This window comes from Triticum urartu, chromosome 3A (genome assembly GCF_056163025.1).
Source record: "Triticum urartu cultivar PI428250 chromosome 3A, HENAU_Tu73, whole genome shotgun sequence".
NCBI lineage: Eukaryota > Viridiplantae > Streptophyta > Magnoliopsida > Poales > Poaceae > Triticum > Triticum urartu.
This window is the reverse complement of record NC_141875.1, coordinates 148,525,424-148,546,788: the sequence shown is the minus strand read 5'-3', so window position 1 is coordinate 148,546,788 and position 21,365 is coordinate 148,525,424. Positions and strand designations below refer to the sequence as shown.

At 43.0% G+C, this 21,365-nt stretch overlaps 1 protein-coding gene across 1 annotated transcript; it reads right to left on the bottom strand.

Moving 5' to 3' along the window:
- Positions 1-551: 551 nt before the first annotated feature.
- On the bottom strand, positions 552-6,467 carry LOC125543354 (DEAD-box ATP-dependent RNA helicase 52A). Its single transcript, XM_048706673.2, is given in 10 exon segments — positions 552-1,027; positions 1,120-1,276; positions 1,495-1,554; positions 1,669-1,955; positions 1,958-1,969; positions 2,434-2,553; positions 2,645-2,809; positions 3,906-4,148; positions 4,232-4,306; positions 5,766-6,467. Coding segments are annotated over 10 exon segments (1,986 nt in total). The 5' UTR covers positions 6,291-6,467; the 3' UTR covers positions 552-685.
- Between the last annotated feature and the right edge of the window lie 14,898 nt (positions 6,468-21,365).

Genomic DNA, 21,365 nt, shown 5'->3' with positions numbered 1-21,365 from the left:
GATGTTGACTAGCCTCTTAATGATACTTGGTCAAACCTTTTGAAATACTCCCTCCGTCTCAAAATAAGTGTCTCAACTTTGTCCTCACAGCCCCCGCAAAAAAAAAAACTTTGTCCTCACCCTGAGTATTCGCAAGTTGACGCATTTAGCTTTGTTTGGTGATTCTGTACTCATCCTTGGAGCCTCAAACTATTCAACACCCTCGGATCCTACAGGCCAGCAAGGCAGCCAACTGCTGGATGCGACAATGCTGCCACTTGTTTATCAGTTCTAATAACGAAAAGTTTCCTCAGTGTCTTCCTACATTTATGTTCTCAGGGAGAAGCTATGTCAGTATCAGTGCAATTCAAGCTCGAACCCATGGTAATCCCTAGCTTTGCTCAGACAAGTTGTTGCATCTCAAACAGAAAATACTTCCTCCAATCCATATTACTTGTTGCTGACTTAGTACAACTTGTACTAAGTCAGCGACAAGTAATATGGATCAGAGGAAGTAACCCTTTCGAGTGACTTGAGTTCCATATAAACATTGCCATTGTACGGCTTTGAAATGAAAATGGGAACATGTCATTGTACTCTCATTGAGATGAATTAACCTTAGTACAAGTGGTAAAAGGCTAATGCCTACTCACGCATCAAGTATGGTGTTTCAGTACACAAATTGAAAATGCAATGTTACACAAGTTTAGAAGTCCACCATATCATCATCACTAATTTCACAGTCACCATCGGAAAGCCAAACATGATCAGGTGTTCCTCTCTCATAGTCACCTCTAGTTGGATGCTGAACCTTCGCCTTCCCATGTTGACATCCATAGCACTCACCATCGTCTGACGGCTCCAGGAAACAGCAACAAAATGTTTCCACATCACATTCTAATTTTCTTTCAGCAAAGTAGATACCTTCAGTCCAGATTCCTGATTTACTCTTAATCTTGGCAATGAAATTGTAATGCCAATAGGTTTTTCCATAACTTTCAGGGCTATAACAATACTGAGTAACCTTGACGAAATAGAACTTGAGGAACTGCAACAATTATCAAAACAAATATACAGACATGTAAGTATATTCACATGAAAGATGCACTGCAACTTCAAAGTTGACAACTGAATATATACCTTGTATTCTTCTTGTTGTGTAAATGCAATACAACAATCTTTAGACCTTGTCTTGATCCTACTATCATCAAAGCTTTGCTTAGTTCTCCTGCAATTTAATTCAGCCCAAACATCTGCCAGATCGTATATGTTATCAATCTTGCGTGAGGCGAGACACCTGCATATGCAGTTTATGAAGTACTCCCTCCGTTCCAAAATACTTGACTTCCATTTGTCCAAAAATGGATGTACCTATATACTAAAACATGTCTAGATACATCTATATTTTGACAAATGGAAGGCATGTATTGTGGAACCGAGGGAGTATTAAACACTAGATGTTACTATACGCTCAAACGAACTTGACACAGAACTTAATGTGTTGGATTTGCATACCAAGCTAAATCATATCTGTACTTATCATTCTCCTCATCTTCTGAGTCCAATTCCACAGATCTAAACAGTTTGTTTCAATATAATGAAGTTAGTAAACATTGCACACAAAATAAAACTGGATAAAATTATGATGGTCCTTAGGATCATTAGCATGAGCATGAGATAATCACTCACCTAGTATAATCAGGATTAGCATAGTCCAACAGCCAATCTGGCACTTCTAGATTTGCCTCAATCATCAATTCCAGCAAGCCTTTTGCTATGGACCGGTTGGACTTAGTGAAGAAGGAAGTGGCAGAACCAACTCTCGCAAATGTTCTAATCCTCTCAACATATTCCTCAACAGACTTTGGAAGATCATAGTTAATCAAATGATCAACATTTGCAACGGCCAAGCCTGGTGAGGCTGCGTTGGCAGCAATCAGGATAGAAATGCCGCTAATCTGGAAAGGTAGCGATGCGCTCTCTCTCTCTCCTTCAAATAGCATATGCATATGATCAATATATAATTAAAGATGACAAACAGAACAGTTAAATATTTACTGCTCTCGGCTCAACAGACAATTGTAATGAAAGAGCCAAGATAATGCTAAGGCCCATTATCTATCTATTTGCATGATTAATAACAGCCTTGACTAGATTCAATCTCAGAATACTTGTTCACTCATTCAGCTAAACGAGACAAGTGAACACAAGAGGCATGTAAGAGAATAGATGAAGCATTATAGTAGGTCTTCCAAGCATTAGTGCAGAACCGTAAGTTCTTACTAGAACCTAGCAAACACTGAACACTGAAGGTCATACATATAAAGCTACAGGAAGTATGAGACCAGCATGGCAGATGAGAGTAATTTAGGTTAAAATCTTCTTTATAACACAAACAATGCAGCTTAAAAACAAGTTAGGCAATTAGTGAAGAGTTCATATAAACATACGTACCTGCTGTGAACTGTCAGCAAAGATCACTGTTGCAGGAAAACCTTCATTGCATAGCCAATTCTTCAATGAATCAGCCTTTCCTTTTGTCTCGACAAAAACTACTGTTCTGAGTTGGCTCTGCTAGACAAGCATGCAAGGTAACTTGAGAATTCTTGAAGCAGCAAACAGAGACCAATGTACTTGTTACACTTAGGATGGCAACAAGTATTACCATGCCGGCAGAAGAGACGGATTGCTTCTGTAACAGATTTAGCAGGAGGCCTGTTTTCTCTTCTTCAGAGGCAAGCTCAATTTTCTGCTTAGTTAGGCCAATACTGAACTCCAACCTCCCATCGGTGATAAATAAGTAATCTGACAAGAAATCCCAAGCCAGTTTCTGCAAACATGATCAAAGTAAAGAAGCTCGATAGAAGTCAAATGTATCTAAGCAGGCATAATCAAATGTGTATCGATATGTTAGTAAATAGCAGTCCCACTAGACAGAGTGAGTACACCAAAGAATTATTGTTGTTATAGACGCCCCATCTATTCTAACCAACGTGTAGCGTGAGTTAAGAAAGGACAGTCTCCCTCTCCCTCCCCCTTTCCCTCCCTACCTCCCTCCTGCTTATCCACACAAGGCGTACGAGCTAAATGTCTAGGCAACAGGGCATGGAGGAGGGCTCAGCTAGCATGGCTCCCATGAGAACTGGCGGCTCGGCACAGGACAGCCGACAAGCACACCGTCATGGAAGTGGGACGAGATCGATGGTGTGACCAGCTTGAGCTTCCTGACCAATGACATCCATGTCGGACAGGGGTAGCGGTGGCTCATCGCCAAGCATGGTGTCACATATTGATCCTAGCGATCTGCAGCGTGCGAGCTATGTCGATGTCTATCAATCCTTGGCTTGATCAATGCCTCACCCCGCCATCATGGCCGCATTCCGAGCTTCACTGTGAAGACTGGTGAAGACTCTGGTTATAATGGTCACGAGTAAAAAGAATTGTTGAGCGACCTGCTGGCGCTTTAATCAAATGAGGCACCTGACTCTTCTGCTGGAACCAGTTTTGCCCTGCAAGCATATGGGCAGGACCGGATACAGACAGAGTTCATATCGTATGTCCAGCCGCTGGAAAACTAGCTATGATCTATCCACCCATGACAATCTGATATTGGAGCCTCCACACCATGTCTGGTGGCAAGGACATTCCAAGGAACTCACTGACACAGTACATCTCATACTAGAAAAGATGACAGCGATGATTCTCATTTCTCACAGCTCATAGTAGCTTGGGGAAGATCATAGAGGATACCAGTGAGACATGAAAACATGCTGCCAATGTTGTGTAAACAAAAATATGAAATGAAAAAATGCTTCAAACAGTAAAGAGAATTACATGCTTCGTACAGTAAAGAATAAAAAATACTGATCCAATTGAATGTTTGGAGCTATTGCAGAAAACAGAAGGCATGACAACATTGTTCTTACCTGTACTGCTGGCTGGAAAGTACCGCTGGAAAGTAAAGTATGTCTGGCAGATTTCGGTGGAATATGCATGTCATCAACTATCTTCCTTAATGTTTTTTCGAACCCCATATCCAGCATCAAACCAAGCTCGCATATGACCAGATACTTTATTGCCTCAAGGGAGACTTGAGAGGTTCTAACCATGTTGATAAGACGTAGGGGTGTAGAAACAACTATATCAATGCCCGCTTCAAGCTGACATTTCTACAATCAGCAGCAAAGAAAAGAACTTAATGGAAATGTGAAACTCTGCCCGAGGAAGAGAGAAGAAAACAAACGGCAATCACCTGCATCTTCCCTTTCATCTTTGAATGAACTCTTATTCCAGTTCGGTAAGAGAATTTCCTGATATCAGCACCAATCTGAAATATGATACCATTATCAGCGAAGTCTTTAGCACCGCTAACAGGTACTAGTGGCACACATTAATAAATACTCACTCCGTTCCTAAATATGTCATTTTAGAGATTTCATTACGGACTACATACGGATGTATATAGACGTATTTTAGAGTGTAGATTCACTCATTTTGCTCCGTATGTAGTCCATATTGGAATCTCTAAGAAGACTTGCATTTAGGAACGGAGGGAGTAAGATTACCCTTTATGTAAGTGTGTATAACCATACTAAACAGACTGAATATTCCACAGATGAAGAAAAAGAACAATAAAATTGAAGACAAGAAACATTAGTAGTATGAAATATTCCACCGGACAATTGCAAAACTATTTCAGATAGATGCTATACAGGGTAGTAACATCAAAGGCAATTTTTACTCACACAATCAAATATCAACAATCTCTCAAAGTAACTCACGAATAAGGAATGTCACCACAGCTCTATGTGATTGATTCAAACAAGTGCAATACATTGTTGATCGGAAACTGTTTCAAATGTAAACAGGCATACAAACACAGAAGTGTTTTCACATAAGCATCTTCACATACCAAAGGATTACATCTGGTATGGATGAGAAGATAGTTTCTAGCTTTCTGCATACTACTAGTGCACGCTTCACATTTCTAAGCTAGAATAGGTCACAAAAAAAGCAGCTACCAGCTTTAGAAAACTATACATCATCAGCAACGGCTGCAGATAACGAAGCTTTACTTTCGATCAAAATTAAGAGCCCCCCCCCCCCCCCCTCCCCGCCACCTTGATTGATACCCTTAGTTATGGTAGCCACCTATTAGTGAGAAAACAAAGCGCATATGTAGCTACCAGTACCTAATCACAAAGTGAATAGAAAATGCACAACAGGTGTGCAATATATCCTAAATAAACAAATTTAACATTAAACTGAACTCAGAAAGCCAGGAGTAATAAAGCTGATTCTTTGATTTGGCAGCCTCAATCCGTAAAAACTAGTATGTTCGGTTTGCAGTCGCAACCAATCTTCTGCAGTGTATAATCATAAGGAGTTATAGCATAATTTGACTCCGTAATAATGACAACATAACAGCTACCTACCTAAGTATATTTTTCATGATAAGGATGTCAAAGCTACCATGGTGAGTACAACTAATAGACACAAGACAATTGCGACCACAGGCGCGGCACAAGAGATATCACGACAAGACATCTTGCAGTTTGTGTTTTATTCTAAAACGATTGCACAGAAAAGTTTGGCTTCGCTCTCTTCGAATAGTTGTAAGATTTTACAAAAAAATATAGCTGTAAGGTCTTTTGAAAAAAATTCATCCATATTCTATCATCATATTTTATTCAAATAAACACAAAACTTTTTGAAGTCGGTTGCAAGATAGAGAGAATATGCGCAAACAAATTCACCTTGGAATCTGCTGAGATGCATCCTCTTACCTGTTTTGCAAGCCTGGCGGTAGGCACGAGCAAGAGCGCGCGTGGTTTAACACACTTCATACGTCCTGTTCTTCCTGCTGCTACCGGCGCCGTCACCAGCCCACTCAACACCGGGATGAGTAAGGCGGTCGTCTTCCCGGACCCCTTCTGCGCGCAAACCAACAGGTCCCGGCCGGCCAGCACCATCGGGATCGAGTAGCACTGCAACGGACTCGGGGTCTCGAAATGACACCTCGCCAAGTTGTGCAGAACTGCTTCCGCCAGACCTAGCTCCTGGAACCCATACATCGGCCCTGGCAATGCCTCCCTGCTCAGATTCCCGATTGCCCCTTCCACAATCCTGAGCTCAGCTAATCCTTTGGCGTGCTCATCTCCTGCCGGTCGCGCCACCAGGTGGTGGACGCAGATCGAATCCGGCGCCGCCATCTCGTAAGCTCTTACCTTGGGGAGAAGTGTGGCGGGCGAGATGTAAGGGGGGAGATCGATCATGTCCTCTTCGTCGGGCAAGACGCCGTGCCGCGACATTGTGTGAGGATGTTGGTGATTTGGTGCTAGGGGAATCGAGATCCTCAAAGTAATTTGGGGATTTTCGCGAGAGGAAGAACTAGCAGAGGTTTTCCTAAAGCAACAACAATGAAATTAGGGTTTTCCTCTTTTTCCCTTCTTCATCGTGTTGTATATATGGAGCTGTTTGGGAGACCTCGTCCGGAGCACTTTTTTTTTAGACAATCAGCGAAGCTTTTATTAAACCGTCACAATCTCTACTCTTTTAATGAAGCAGTTAGTAGTCTCCGTTCCGCGTTTTTTTCGTCCCACCTCCTCCTTCATCTGGTTTTTTTCGTCTCACCTCCTACCATCACTCTACACATTGGTTTTTTCACCTTCCCACTAAAAACCGAAGTAACTCCCTTTAATCCCCCGCTTGGTTTTATATCCCGCAAAAATTCCCGCGCTTTTTTGGTAGGTGCTAATTCAATTTTTGGGTAATTAAGGATTCAAAAATTGCATCATGATTTCCTTACTTCTTATGTGACACCCCCCCCCCCCCCCCGCCTCCCAGCTATCGAATGAAGCAAGTCGTCCCGTAACCAGCCGGTTTGGCAACCAATCCCGTAGACGAGCCAAGCAATGACATACTAGAGACGGGGTTGTACTTCTTGATCCAGTATCTGAACCATTAGTCGTCTGTGTTGCTGCGGAAGGCACCGGAGGAGCAAGCGGTTCTCATGATAACTGACACATTGGGGTTATCTGTACGTCTGGGCCCTGGTGCTGGTGGAGGCGCGCTGGTGGAGCTAGGCCACCATTCGAATAGGCAATTGATAGGATATAAGACCTGGAAGTTTATAAAAATGGGAGCTGGGCAACATTGGGGTTCGGCGAAGACAAAGTTATTTATAACCTCATAAGCAAAGACATGTAGTGTTGCTTGTATATTGAGATATACTACAAGAATCGATACACTCATAGCTTATTTTTCTTAGTTGTATATTGTGTTGTGACTTATATTTTGTATCCATGTCATGTTGATGGTTCAACTCAAACTATGGTTGTTGTTTATGGTTGTCAAATTAAGCCATTGATAGGATAAGTACAAGTAGTTGTTGATTGAGAAAGCCGAGAGACAATTTACATACATCGATTCTTCGCGTAGCTCACTATTTGATTCTGTAGATTAGACACTAACACTTTTTCTTTCTAGCAAGGATCATACACCGCCCACGCGGCGGAGCGACGCAGAAGGGTCACATTGATCTGTGACAACACATGTAATGGAAGGACACCTTCGGGAACAAGCTCGCCATGGTCTTCGAAATCCAACCTAGGTAAAAAAAGTGAGCTCATTTGAACAGTTTCCCCCTTTTTTTGGTGATGCGGGCTAGCTCATTCATTAAGGGCTACTAAGCTCTGTCTTTTTGTCTCTTCGGTGATTGGATTATATGCTACTCTGTGTTGAAGGATCTGTTCATGCTAAATTTAATAATCTTGTCATGTTTTCTTTGCCTTCTTGGTACGTGCACTGAAGGGTGTTAGTGATTTGGTGCTAGGGGAATCGAGATCCTCAAAGTAATTTGGGGATTTTCGCGAGAGGAAGAACTAACAGAGGTTTTCCTAAAGCAACAACAACGAAATTAGGGTTTTCCTCTTTTTCCCTTCTTCATCGTGTTGTATATATGGAGCTGTTTGGGAGACCTCCTCGGGAGCACCCTTTTTTTAGACAATCAGCGAAGCTTTTATTAAACCGTCACAATCTCTACTCTGCTAATGGAGCAGTTGGTAGTCTTCGTTCCGGATTTTTTTTCGTCCCACCTCCTCCTTCGTCTGGTTTTTTTCGTCTCACCTCCTACCATCACTCTACACATTGGTTTTTTCACCTTCCCACTAAAAACCGAAGTAACTCCCTTTAATCCCCTGCTTGGTTTTATATCCCGCAATAATTCTCGCGCTCTTTTGGTAGGTGCTAATTCAATTTTTGGGTAATTAAGGATTCAAAAATCACATCATAATTTCCTTACTTCTTATGTGACCCCCCCGCCTCCCAGCTATCGAATGAAGCAAGTCGTCCCGTAACCAGCCGGTTTGGCAACCAATCCCGTAAATCTTGCTTTCTTCCTCCGAAGCCTTCTCAAATCCTCCTTGTCTACCCCCAAGCTGTTCTAAACGAGGCAGATGCGGCGGCGGCGGAGAACGTGCACATGATCATGCGAGTTTTGAGCTTGCGCATGGTCGGGCGAGCCGAGCAGAACTCGTTGGTGCACCTACCGCCGGCCACGCCATCGTGGACGCGCCCGACCGCCTTGCCGACGCGTTCCTTCCTTTTGACGGCCGTGTTCGATCATGACGACACCATGGGATCGCCTTCCTCCCTCAGGTTCACCCTCCTTCTTTTCTTTGTTCGGATCGAGATAGAGAGAATCAGATCCAGATCAAGGCCGTGGGATCCCTTGATGAAATTGAGAGAGAGGGAGAGGGGGAGAGGAAGGGTATCCTCGTGCAGGGCAACGCAGACCTCGTTTAGTTCATTGGTCGTGAGGGACAACAACAGAGGCCCGACGGGTGTTCCCAGTATACTTGTCTACATCAAGATGAGTTTGTCGGTGCTGAATATGAGAAGCTACGCAAACGGTCGCGAACTAGAAATGATCAAGAAGTGATCCTGTACTACTTACGTTCAACCATAACCCAAACCGTGTTCACTTCCCGGACTCTGCCAAAAAGAGAGCATCACAGTTACACACGCGGTTGATGCATTTTAATTACGTCAAGTGTCAAGTTCACTACAACCGGATATTAACAAATTCCCATCTGCCACATAACCGTGGGCACGGCTCTCGAAAGTTTATACCCTGCAGGGGTGTCCCAACTTAGCCCATCACAAGCTCTCATGGTCAACGAAGGATATTCCTTCTCCCGGGAAGACCCGATCAGTCTCGGAATCCCGGTTGTAAGACATTTCGACAATGGTAAAACAAGACCAGCAAAGCCGCCCGATGTGTCGACAATCCCGATAGGAGCCGCACGTATCTCGTTCTCAGGACACATCGGATAGGTCAAGCTACGAGTAAAACTAGCCCTCAAGTTGCCCCGAGGTGGCCCCGCAGGCTGCCCGGTTCGGACCAACACTTAGAGAAGCACTGGCCGGGGGGGGGGGGTTAAAATAAAGATGACCCTCGGGTTGGTCGACCCAAGGGAAGGGTAATAGGTTGTTAGGAAAATGTAAAACCAAGGTTGGGCCTTGCTGGAGGAGTTTTATTCAAAGCGAATTGTCAAGGGGTTCCCATGACACCCAACCGCGTAAGGAACGCAAAATCAAGGAACATAACACCGGTATGACGGAAACTAGGGCGGCAAGAGTGTAACAAAACACCAGGCATAAGGCCGAGCCTTCCACCCTTTACCAAGTATATAGATGCATTAATTAAAATAAGAGATATTGTGATATCCCAACAAAGTTCATGATATCCATGTTCCAACATGGAACAACCTGCAACTGCACCTGCAACTAGCAACTCTATAAGAGGGGCTGAGCAAAGCGATAACATAGCCAAACAACGGTTTGCTAGGAAGGGTGAAAAGGTTAGAGGTTTTCATGGTAATTTGGGAGGCTTGGCAACAAGTGGTAGGTAGCGCGACATAGCGATAGCATCGAGACAACTAGCATAGCAATGATAGTAGTGAGATCCAAGGTGATGGTCATCTTGCCTGAAATCCCGCTAGGAAGAAGAACGAGTCCATGAAGAAGATGAAGCTACGTATACGAACCAAGTGTAGACGAACGAATCCTCACGATCACAATGAAACAGGAACTTACGGGAAGGAGCACAACCGGAAAGAATCGAAAAACATGGTAAATCACACAACACATAACAAGACATGATGCTCAACCAAGTATGATGCATGACAAGGCTACAAGATGCTACTCATGGCAAGAGATGATGCATACAAGAACAACACATCAAAGCAAGTTTAAATGAGACCGGGAACAACATATAGCAATTCCGGAAAGACCCCGTATGCAAATTTCGAAATTGGTCCAGATCTGATTAGAACACAATGTTGAAGTTGTTAAACATCAATTTAAAATGCATCAAGATGATCTACACGGTTTTCTAGTCAAGTTACATATAAAGTTCGTTTAGTTCGGAGCTACGGCCTAGAAGATATGAGCATCACAAGTTAAACATGGCATTGATGCAAAATGCACTCAAACATCAAGCCAACACTCCACAACATGAATGCAATAAGATAACAGGAAACTACATGCAAAACTAAGGAAGTTTCATATAGAGCACACTCAAAACGGAGCAACGATTCAACCCATACACACAATACAAGTTTAAAGGACAAGCTGTCCATAACAGCAACTAGGCATCTAGTAAGCATCAAAACAACATGCTATAGACCTCAACATGAAGAAAAAAGGCATGGACATGATGTACAGGTGAGGCTTAACAAAACATGAACACTGAGCTATCTCCATAAATCACTAGAACATGCTCAAAAGGACATGGCAAGATTGCAAATAATAACAATTTCACAGACTTAGCAGAAATCACTGGACATGGCAGAAATAACATCAGGTTGCGATGTTTAGAGCTATCAAACAACATGCTACAAGAACTTATCATGGAAAAAAAGGCATGGCATGCTAGTACTAAAAGAAATTAACAAAACTCCCTTACTGAACTTATTCCAAAGATCAACAGAAAAGATGGTCGCATCCATGCAAACATGGCAAATGATATGACACATTCAGACAGTGAAAATAACAGTACATGGCAGAAATAACGCTAAGTAGGCATGTTGGTGAGCTTGTACCACTCACCGCAAAGGATTTCATGGCATGTGAAGTAAACCAACAGTAAGATGACACAATTATTAAGCTAAGCATGGCTAGATCAAGTTCATAGGGCGCATGGATCACTAGCAAAACACATGGCAAAACTGAACTTAATGTTAGCAGACTGATACCAACATTATTTAGCAAGTTTGGAGCATGATAACAACAAGCTACAACAGGCCATAATTGCAACAAAGGGTATGGATGGATAGAGCATAACATGTATAAGAAAACATACTTAGTGAACATCTCCAGATTATGCATGTATACGATGGTAGTATCAAGTAAACATAGCAACATGATATAACAGATTCAGACTAGCAAAACAGTAACAACAAGTAGCCCAATTCACAAGCTTGTTGCACTCACCACAAAGCACACAAAAATACATGGATTGCACCACTGTAAATATGGAATGAATATTCTCCTAAAACATGTAGACATCATGCTCAAAGGATGCACACACAAAATGCAACGAAAATAACAAAACAGCAAGTTATAACAGTCTCAGCAGGTTAACATCATATAGCACTCTCGCAACGATGATTAGGGCATCCAGATGAACTCAAACAAGCATGTCACAGTACAAAAATATGAAGAGCATCACATGATGAACATTTTGATATATCATACATGCTAAACGGAGCTATATGCACGAAGCTGCAAGCAATCAAAGATGCACACATGGAGTTGGAAATCTGGGGACTTGGAGAAAAACTACCTCGCGAAAAGTCAACGCGGGACGAGGTGGTGTGGGATGAGGGGATCCGGGGGCGCGGGGAGGCCGTTTGGATGGCCGTGGTGGTGGAACTCATCCACCCGGCGGTTCCGGGCCGAATCTCGCCGGATCCGGCCGGAGATAACTCCGGCGAGGCGCGGGCGAGCGGCGCTGCGGCGGCGGTGCGCGGTGGTGGCGGGCGGAGCAAGGCGGCGACCGACGGAGGCGGGCGGCGGCGTGCAACGCCGGCGAGCGGGTGGGCGCGGCCCGGTTCGGGCCGGATCTGGGCTCGCTGGCCCGCGGCGGCGCAGTGGGAGATGGCGGCGGCGGGGACACGTGGTGGCTGCCGGTTGGCTGCGGGGGCGGGCGGACATGTCCGGCCGCCGGGCGGACACGTCCGGCGGCGCGAGAAGAGAGAGGACTAGGGTTTCATCCGCAATTTCGGAGGGAGGCACATATTTATACGTAGAGGGAGCTAGGAGTGTCCAAATGGGGAGCGGTTTTCGCCCACACGATCACGATCCAATGACCGAGAGCATGGATAGGGTTTGGATGGGCTAATGGGAAGTTGTGAAGAGGGGCCGGGCTACAAAGAGAGAGGGGTTTCGGGCTACGCGGTTAACCATTAGGACATCAAACGAACTCCAAATGGAACAAAAATTGACGGGCGGTCTACCTACTCTAAAACAACACCGCACACCAAGTTTCATCCCATTCTGAGAACATTTTTATGCCACTCACAAAACGGAGTCTGGGAGGTGCAACGGGTGCATGTGAGAGTGTCGGATCGCGAAACGGACAACATGGAAAAGACCGCGTGCAAGTTTTGAAAAACGTGAGGATGCAATGCATATGATGACATGGCAAAAATGCAACACGCAAGCAAATGACATGACAACGACGGCGAATAACTAGAAGACACCTGGCGCATCGGATCTGGGGTGTTACACATAATTTCTCTGGGCACTGTCTAGAGTTTTACTAGCATATTGGATAACATTTAATTTCTTATCAACTCTTTGTCCTAGAACAGCACCTACAGCATAATCACTAGCATCACACATAATTTCAAAGGGTAAATTCCAATCAGGGGGCTGAATAATAGGTGCAGAAATCAAAGCTTTCTTAAGTATTTCAAATGCTTCTACACAATCATCATCAAAGACAAAAGGAGCATCTTTTTGTAAGAGATTAGTCCGAGGTCTAGAAATTTTCGAGAAGTCTTTAATGAACCTCCTACAAAAACCGGCATGACTAAGGAAACTTCTTATACCTTTAATGTCCTTAGGACACGACATCTTTTCAATAGCATCAACTTTAGCTTTATCAACTTCAATACCTCTTTCAGAAATTTTATGTCCCAAGACAATACCTTCATTAACCATAAAGTGACACTTCTCCCAATTCAAGACAAGTTTAGTTTCTTCACATCTCTGCAAAACTCGATCAAGGTTGCTTAAGCAATCATCAAAAGAAGTTCCATAAACGGAGAAATCATCCATGAAAACCTCAACAATCTTCTCACAAAGGTCAGAGAATATAGCAGTCATACATCTTTGAAAGGTAGTAGGTGCATTGCATAAACCAAAAGGCATACGTCTATAAGCAAAGATACCGAAAGGGCAAGTAAAAGTGGTCTTTTCCTGATCCTCTTTTGACACAGGTATTTGAGAGAAACAAGAATAACCGTCTAGAAAGCAAAAATGTGTATGTTTGGATAATCTTTCTAGCATTTGATTAGTAAAAGGTAAAGTGTAATGATCCTTTCTAGTAGCTTTATTTAATTTGCGGAAGTTAATTACCATTCTATAACTTGTAACAATTCTTTGTGGGATCAATTCATCTTTATCATTAGGAACAACAGTAATACCTCCCTTCTTAGGGACACAATGGACAGGACTTACCCACTGACTATCAGCAACAAGATAAATTATACCTGCCTCCAGAAGCTTTAGTATTTCTTTCCTTACCACTTCTTTCATCCTAGGATTTAACCGTCATTGGTGATCAACAACCGGTTTAGCATCTTTCTCCAATTTTATTTTGTGCTGGCATAGAGTGGGACTAATGCCCTTAAGATCATCAAGAGTATATCCAATAGCAGCACGATGCTTCTTTAGAGTTTTCAATAATTTCTCTTCTGCCTGCTCTAAAAGGTTAGCACTAATAATAACAAGATATACCTTCTTTTCATCAAGATAAGCATATTTAAGAGTATCAGGTAATGGTTTAAGCTCAAACACGGGATCACCCTTGGGTGGAGGAAGATCCCCAAGAATTTCAACAGGAAGGTTGTGTTTCAAAATAGGTCCCTGTTTAAAGAATACTTCATCAATTTCCCTTCTTTCATTCATAAACATATCATTTTCATGGTCTAGCAAAAAAATTTCTAAAGGATCGTTAGGAGGCACAGCGATAGAAGCAAGACCAATAATTTCATTTTTACTAGGCAATTCTTTATCATGGGGTTGTCTACGAAATTTAGCAAAATTAAAATCATGAGAGATATCCCCTAATCCAATAGTAACAACATCCTTTTTGCAATCTATCTTAGCATTAACAGTATTCAAGAAGGGTCTACCAAATATAATGGGACAAAAGTCATCTTGTGGGGAACCAAGAACAAGAAAATCAGTAGGATATTTTACTTTCCCACACAAGACTTCAACATCTCTAACAATCCCAACTGGTGAAACAGTATCTCTATTGGCAAGCTTAATTGTAACATCAATACCTTCTGACTCAGCAGGTGCAATATCATGCATAATTTCTTCGTATAAAGAATGAGGTATTGAACTCGCACTAGCACCCATATCACATAAACCATGATAGCAATGATCTCCTATTTTAATAGAAATAACATGCATGCCTACAATAGGTCTATGTTTATTTTTAGTATCGGGTCTAGCAATTCTAGCAGCTTCATCACAGAGGTAAATAACATGCCCATCAATATTATCGACCAAGAGATCTTTAACCATAGCAATACTAGGTTCAACTTTAATTTGCTCAGGGGGTGTAGGTGTTCTAATATTACTTTTGTTGACCACAGTTGAAGCTTTAGCATGATCCTTTATTCTAACAGGGAAAGGTGGTTTCTCAATATAAGCGGTAGGCACAATAGGATCAACATTATAAGTGATAGTCTTTTCTTCAACTTTAATAGGTTCAACTACTTTTACTTCAATGGGCGGATGATATTTAAACCACTTCTCCTTTAGGAAGATCAACATGAGTAGCAAATGATTCACAGAAAGAAACTACCATCTCCGAGTCAAGTCCATATTTAGTGCTAAATTCACGAAAAGCATCGGTATCCATAAATTTTTTAACACAATCAAACTTAGGTGTTATACCTGACTCCTTACATTCTCGAGTTCCCAATCTTCAGAGTTGCGTTTAATTCTTTCCAATAAATCCCATTTGAATTCAATAGTCTTCATCATAAAAGAACCAGTACAAGAAGTATCGAGCATGGAGCAATTATTGAGAGAAAGCCGAGCATAATTTTTTTGAATAATAATTTCTCTTGAGAGCTCATGATTGGGGCATGAATATAACATTGACTTAAACCTCCCCCAAGCTTGAGTGACACTTTCTCCTTCGCGAGGCCAAAAATTATATATATAATTACGATCACGATGAACCAGATGCATAGGATAAAACTTCTGATGAAATTCCAATTTCAATCGGTTGTAGTTCCATGATCCAATATCATCGCATAGCCTAAACCATGTCAATGCCTTTCCCTTCAAAGATAAAGGGAAGACCTTCTTCTTGATAACATCCTCGGGCATACCTGCAAGCTTAAATAATCCACAAACTTCATCCACATAGATTAGGTGCAAATCGGGATGCAATGTTCCATCTCCTGTAAAAGGATTAGCTAGCAATTTCTCTATCATACCCGAAGGAATTTCAAAGTACACTTTTTCAGTAGGTTCAGTAGGTTGAGGAGCAACTCTTTACTCTACTGGTCGGGGTGAAGATACCCCAAACAAGCCCCTCAAATGATTACTTTCCATAGTAACAAGTGACAATAAATTTCAGCACACTATATAAATTTTTCCTTACCAAAGGCGCTTCACTCCCCGACAACAGCGCCAGAAAAGAGTCTTGATGACCCACAAGTATAGGGGATATATCGTAGTCCTTTCTATAAGTAAGAGTGTCGAACCCAACGAGGAGCAGAAGGAAATGACAAGCGGTTTTCAGTAAGGTATTCTCTGTAAGCACTGAAATTATCGGTAACAGATAGTTTTGTGACAAGGTAATTTGTAACGGGTAACAAGTAATGAAAGTAAATAAGGTGCAGCAAGGTGGCCCAATCCTTTTTGTAGCAAAGGACAAGCCTAGACAAACTCTTATATAAAGGAAAACGCTCTCGAGGACACATGGGAATCATCATCAAGCTAGTTTTCATCACGCTCATATGATTCGCGTTCGTTACTTTCATAATTTGATATGTGGGTGGACCGGTGCTTGGGTACTGCCCTTCCTTGGACAAGCATCCCACTTATGATTAACCCCTATTGCAAGCATCCACAACTACAAAAGAAGTATTAAGGTAAACCTAACCATAGAATGAAACATACGGATCCAAATCAGCCCCTTACGAAGCAACGCATAAACTAGGGTTTAAGCTTCTGTCACTCTAGCAACCCATCATCTAATTATTACTTCCCAATGCCTTCCCCTAGGCCCAATCAATGGTGACGTGTCATGTAGTCGACGTTCACATAACACCACTAGAGGAAAGACAACATACATCTCATCAAAATATCGAACAAATACCAAATTCGCATGACTACTTATAGCAAGACTTCTCCCATGTCCTCAGGAACAAACATAACTACTCACAAATCATATTAATGTTCATGATCAGAGGGGTATTAATATGCATAAAGGATCTGAACATATGATCTTCCACCAAATAAACCAACTAGCGTCAACTACAAGGAGTAATCAACACTACTAGCAACCCACAGGTACCAATCTGAGGTTTTGAGACAAAGACTGGATACAAGAGATGAACTAGGGTTTGAGAGGAGATGGTGCTAGTGAAGATGTTGATGGAGATTGACCCCCTCCCGATGAGAGGATTGATGGTGATGATTTCTCCGTCCCGGAGGGATGTTTGCCCGGCAGAACAGCTCAGCCGGAGCCCTAGATTGGTTTCGCCAGGTTCCGCCACGAGACGGCGGCGCTTCGTCCCGAAAGCTTCCTTCTGATTTTTTTCCAGGGCAAAAGACTTCATATAGCAAAAGATGGGCACCGGAGGCCTGCCATGGGGCCCACGAGGCAAGGGGCGCCCCCCCACCCTCGTGGACACGGTGTGGCCCCCTCTGGTGCTTTCTTCGCCCAATATTTTTAATATATTCCAAAACTGACTTCCGTGAAATTTCAGGACTTTTGGAGTTGTGCAGAATAGGTCTCTAATATTTTCTCATTTTCCAGCCCAGAATTCCAGCTACCGGCATTCTCCCTCTTCGTGTAAACCTTGTAAAATAAGATAGAATAGGCATAAGTATTGTGACATAATGTGTAATAACAGCCCATAATGCAATAAATATCGATATAAAAGCATGATGCAAAATGGACACATCAGGATGCATGGCAAGCTGTCATGGCAGCCACCAACGCCAACACCCAGATGCTTTTACAACTCTTGCAAGAGCGCAACCAAGGTCAAGGCAACCAAGAGAATCAAGGCCAAGGGAATTTCAACAATCAGCCTCAGTTTGCTACCCTCAACCAGTTCCTTTCAAATCAGCCGAAGTCTTTCAGCTACTGTGCCGAGGCCACGGACGCCGATGATTGGCTCGTGGACATCAACAAGCATTTTGAATGTAGCAATGTCAGGCCTTAGGAATACGTCAAGTTTGCTTCGTTTCAACTCAAGGACCAAGCTGCTGATTGGTATCAACAATACAAAGATTCCAGAGGAGGTTGTGTGATTACCTGGGATGATTTCTGCTGAGACTTCAAAGCTCATCATATTCCAACAAGTGTTGCTGAGAGTAAGCGTGAGGAGTTCCGCAATCTCAATCAAGGAAGCATGTCCGTGTACCAATACAACATCCATTTTTAGAAACTTGCTCGCTTCGCAAGGCAGGATGTTCCTGATGAAAAGAGCATGATCTATCACTTCAGAGGTGGCCTCAAAGAAGATCTGCAGTTATCTCTCGTTCTTGTTGAGCCGACTAAGTTTGATCAATTCTATAACATGGCCCTCAAGCAAGAAGGTGCTCAGCTCAAGTGTGAGGCTTCTAAGAAGAGAATCAGGGATGCATTTTAGTCTTCTTCCTCACAAGTGACAGCTAAGCAACAGAAGTTCTGGCTTCCTCCTCCTCTGTTTCGTCAGCCCTACCAGCAGAAGAACAAAGGTGGCCATGGATCTTCCCACCCACCCAACCCAGGCTATCAGAACAAGTCTCAACTCAAGCTCCAAGGTCAAGTGCTCCTTATCATCGTCCGCTCTCAGAGGTGACTTGCAACAAGTGTCAGCAGAAAGGTCACTATGCAAACAAGTGCTTCAACCAAAGGCGCCTTCCGCCTCCTCCTCCTGTGAGATCTTCCAGCAGTGCAGTGGTCAAGCATAATCCCAAGCATGCTAAGGTGAACATGGTGAATGCAGCTTAGGCAGAGGATTCTTCAGATGTGATCATGGGTAACCTTTAAGTTAACTCCTTTCCTGCAAAAGTATTGTTTGATACTGGTGCATCGCATTGTTTCATGTCAAGACCGTTTTTTGCCAAGCATGAATTCACTTCTTCACATTTGGGTAAACCCATGGATATCGTTTCTCCGGGTAAACGGTTGAGCTCCAGTTTGGTGGTTTCGGATGTTTCTATCAAGATGGGCAACTATAAATTTCTGTCTAAAACAATTGTTCTTGGTGACTCGGATATTGATCTAATTCTTGGCATGGACTGGCTTTCTAAGCACAAGGCTCAACTCGATTGTGCTGCCGGGGAGATTCAATTGACACACTCTTCTAACGATGTGATCATCTATGCTGCTCGGGATGAAACCATTCGTTTGTTTTCTCTCAATGAGAAGGGCGAGTTGGATGCAACTTCTCATATTCCAGTCGTTTCTGAGTACCAAGACGTCTTTCCAGAAGAGCTTCCAGGAATGCGTCCTCACTGGCCAATTGAATTCGTTATTGATCTTGAGCCTGGTATGGAACCCGTTTGCAAGCGTCCATACAAGCTTGGACCTAAGGAGTTGAAGGAATTGAAGAAACAGCTCGATGAACAAGAGCGTCTAGGTTTGATCAGACCGAGTACATCTCCGTGGGGTTGTGGTGTTCTTTTTGTCCAGAAGAAGGATGGCACAGACCGACTTTGTGTCGACTACCGTCCATTGAACAAGAAGACAATTAAGAACAAGTATCCTCTTCCCAACATCAATGAGCTATTAGAGCAACTTAAAGGTGCTAAAGTATTCTCCAAGCTTGACCTCCGTATGGGTTACCATCAGATTCGCATTCGTGAACAAGATATTCCCAAGACAGCATTCAGAACAAGCTTTGGTTCTTATGAATATACTGTCATGTCTTTCAGTGTTGTCAATGCTCCTCCAACGTTCTCCCGCATGATGAACTTCATATTCAACCCCTATACAAATGAATTCGTCCTGGTGTATCTCGATGATATCTTGGTCTTCTCCAAGAATAAGAAGGACCATGCCAAGCATTTGTGATTGGTGCTCGACAAGCTCAAAGAGTATCAATTCTATGCGAAGTTTTCCAAATGTGAGTTTCGGCTTGATGAAGTTCTTTACCTTGGTCATATCATCTCCGCCAAGGGCATTGCTGTTAATCTCGAGAAGGTTTCTGCAATTGTGAATTGGGAGCCTCCTCGGAATGTCAAGCAGCTCCGCAGTTTCCTTGGGCTCACAAGCTATTGCCGAAGATTCGTTGAGAATTTCTCTAAGATTGCAAATCCTCTTTCCAACCTCCTCCAGAAGCATGTCAAGTATGTCTGGACTCCTGAGTGTGATGTTGCTTTCAACACTCTTAAAGAGAAGCTTGTCTTAGCTCCTATCTTGACTCCTCCTGACGAATCCAAGCCATTCAAAGTTTTCTGTGATACCTCTTTGCAAGGTCTCGGCGATGTGTTAATGCAAGAGAAGAAAGTTGTGGCTTATGCCTCTCGCCAGTTGATGCACAATGAAAGGAACTACCCCACTCATGATCTTGAGTTGGCGGCAGTTGTCCATGCATTAATAACATGGAGACATCTCTTGTTGGGAAGGAAAGTGGACATTTTCACCGATCACAAGAGCCTCAAGTATATCTTCACTCAACCCAACCTCAACCTCAGGCAAACTCGTTGGGTCGAAATGATTCAAGAGTACAATCCGAGTATTGAATATACTCCAGGCAAGGCCAATGTCATTGTAGATGCTTTGATCAGGAAGGCTTATTGCAACAGCTTAATTCTCAAGCCATTCCAACCGGATCTTTGTGAATCTTTCCGCAAATTCAACCTCCAAGTTGTTCCTCAAGGCTTTCTTGCCAACCTTCAAGTCACTCCAACTTTGGAAGACCAAATTCGTGAGGCACAACTCCTTGATACCATGGTGAAGAGAGTGAAACATGGTATTGCCAAGAGCCAACCCAAATACAAGTGCTATTGCATTGATGACAAAGACACTTTATTCTGCGAGGACCGGATTGTGGTTCCTAAAGGTGATCTAAGGAAGGTCATAATGAACGAAGCGCACAATTCTCTGCTATCTATTCATACAGGCAGTTCGAAGATGTACCATGACCTCAAGCAGTCGTATTGGTGGACTCGAATGAAGCGAGAGATTGCTCAATTCGTGAATGAATGTGATGTCTGCCAAAGGGTGAAAGCAGAACACCAACGACCAGCGGGTCTCCTCCAACCTCTTGCTATTCCAGAATGGAAGTTTGACCATATTGAAATGGACTTCGTTACTGGATTTCCTAAGTCCAAGCGTGGGAATGATGCTATTTTTGTTGTCATTGACAAGCTTACAAAAGTGGCTCATTTCCTTCCAATCAAAGAATCTATCACAGCAGCTCAGCTGGCAGAGCTTTACACCTCCAGAATTGTCTCCTTGCACGGCATTCCGCAATTAATATCTTCAGACCGCGAAAGCATTTTCACTTCTAAGTTCTGGGACTCCTTCCAGAAGGCCATGGGCACCAACATTCGCTTCAGCACAACTTTCCATCCTCAAACAAGTGGCCAAGTCAAGCGAGTCAACCAAATTCTCGAAGACATGCTCAGGGCTTGTGTCATCTCTTTCGGTATGAAGTGGGAAGATAGTCTTCCATATGTCGAGTTCTCCTACAACAACAACTTCCAAGCGAGTTCAGGCAAGGCCCCATTCGAAATTCTCTATGGCAGAAAGTGCCGTACTCCTCTCAATTAGTCAGAGACTGGTGAACGCCAACTTCTTGGCAACAACTTGATCACAGAAGCTGAAGAAATGTAAAAAGTCATTCGTGAAAATCTCAAAGCCGCGTAGTCACGCCAGAAGAGTTACTATGATAGCAAGCACC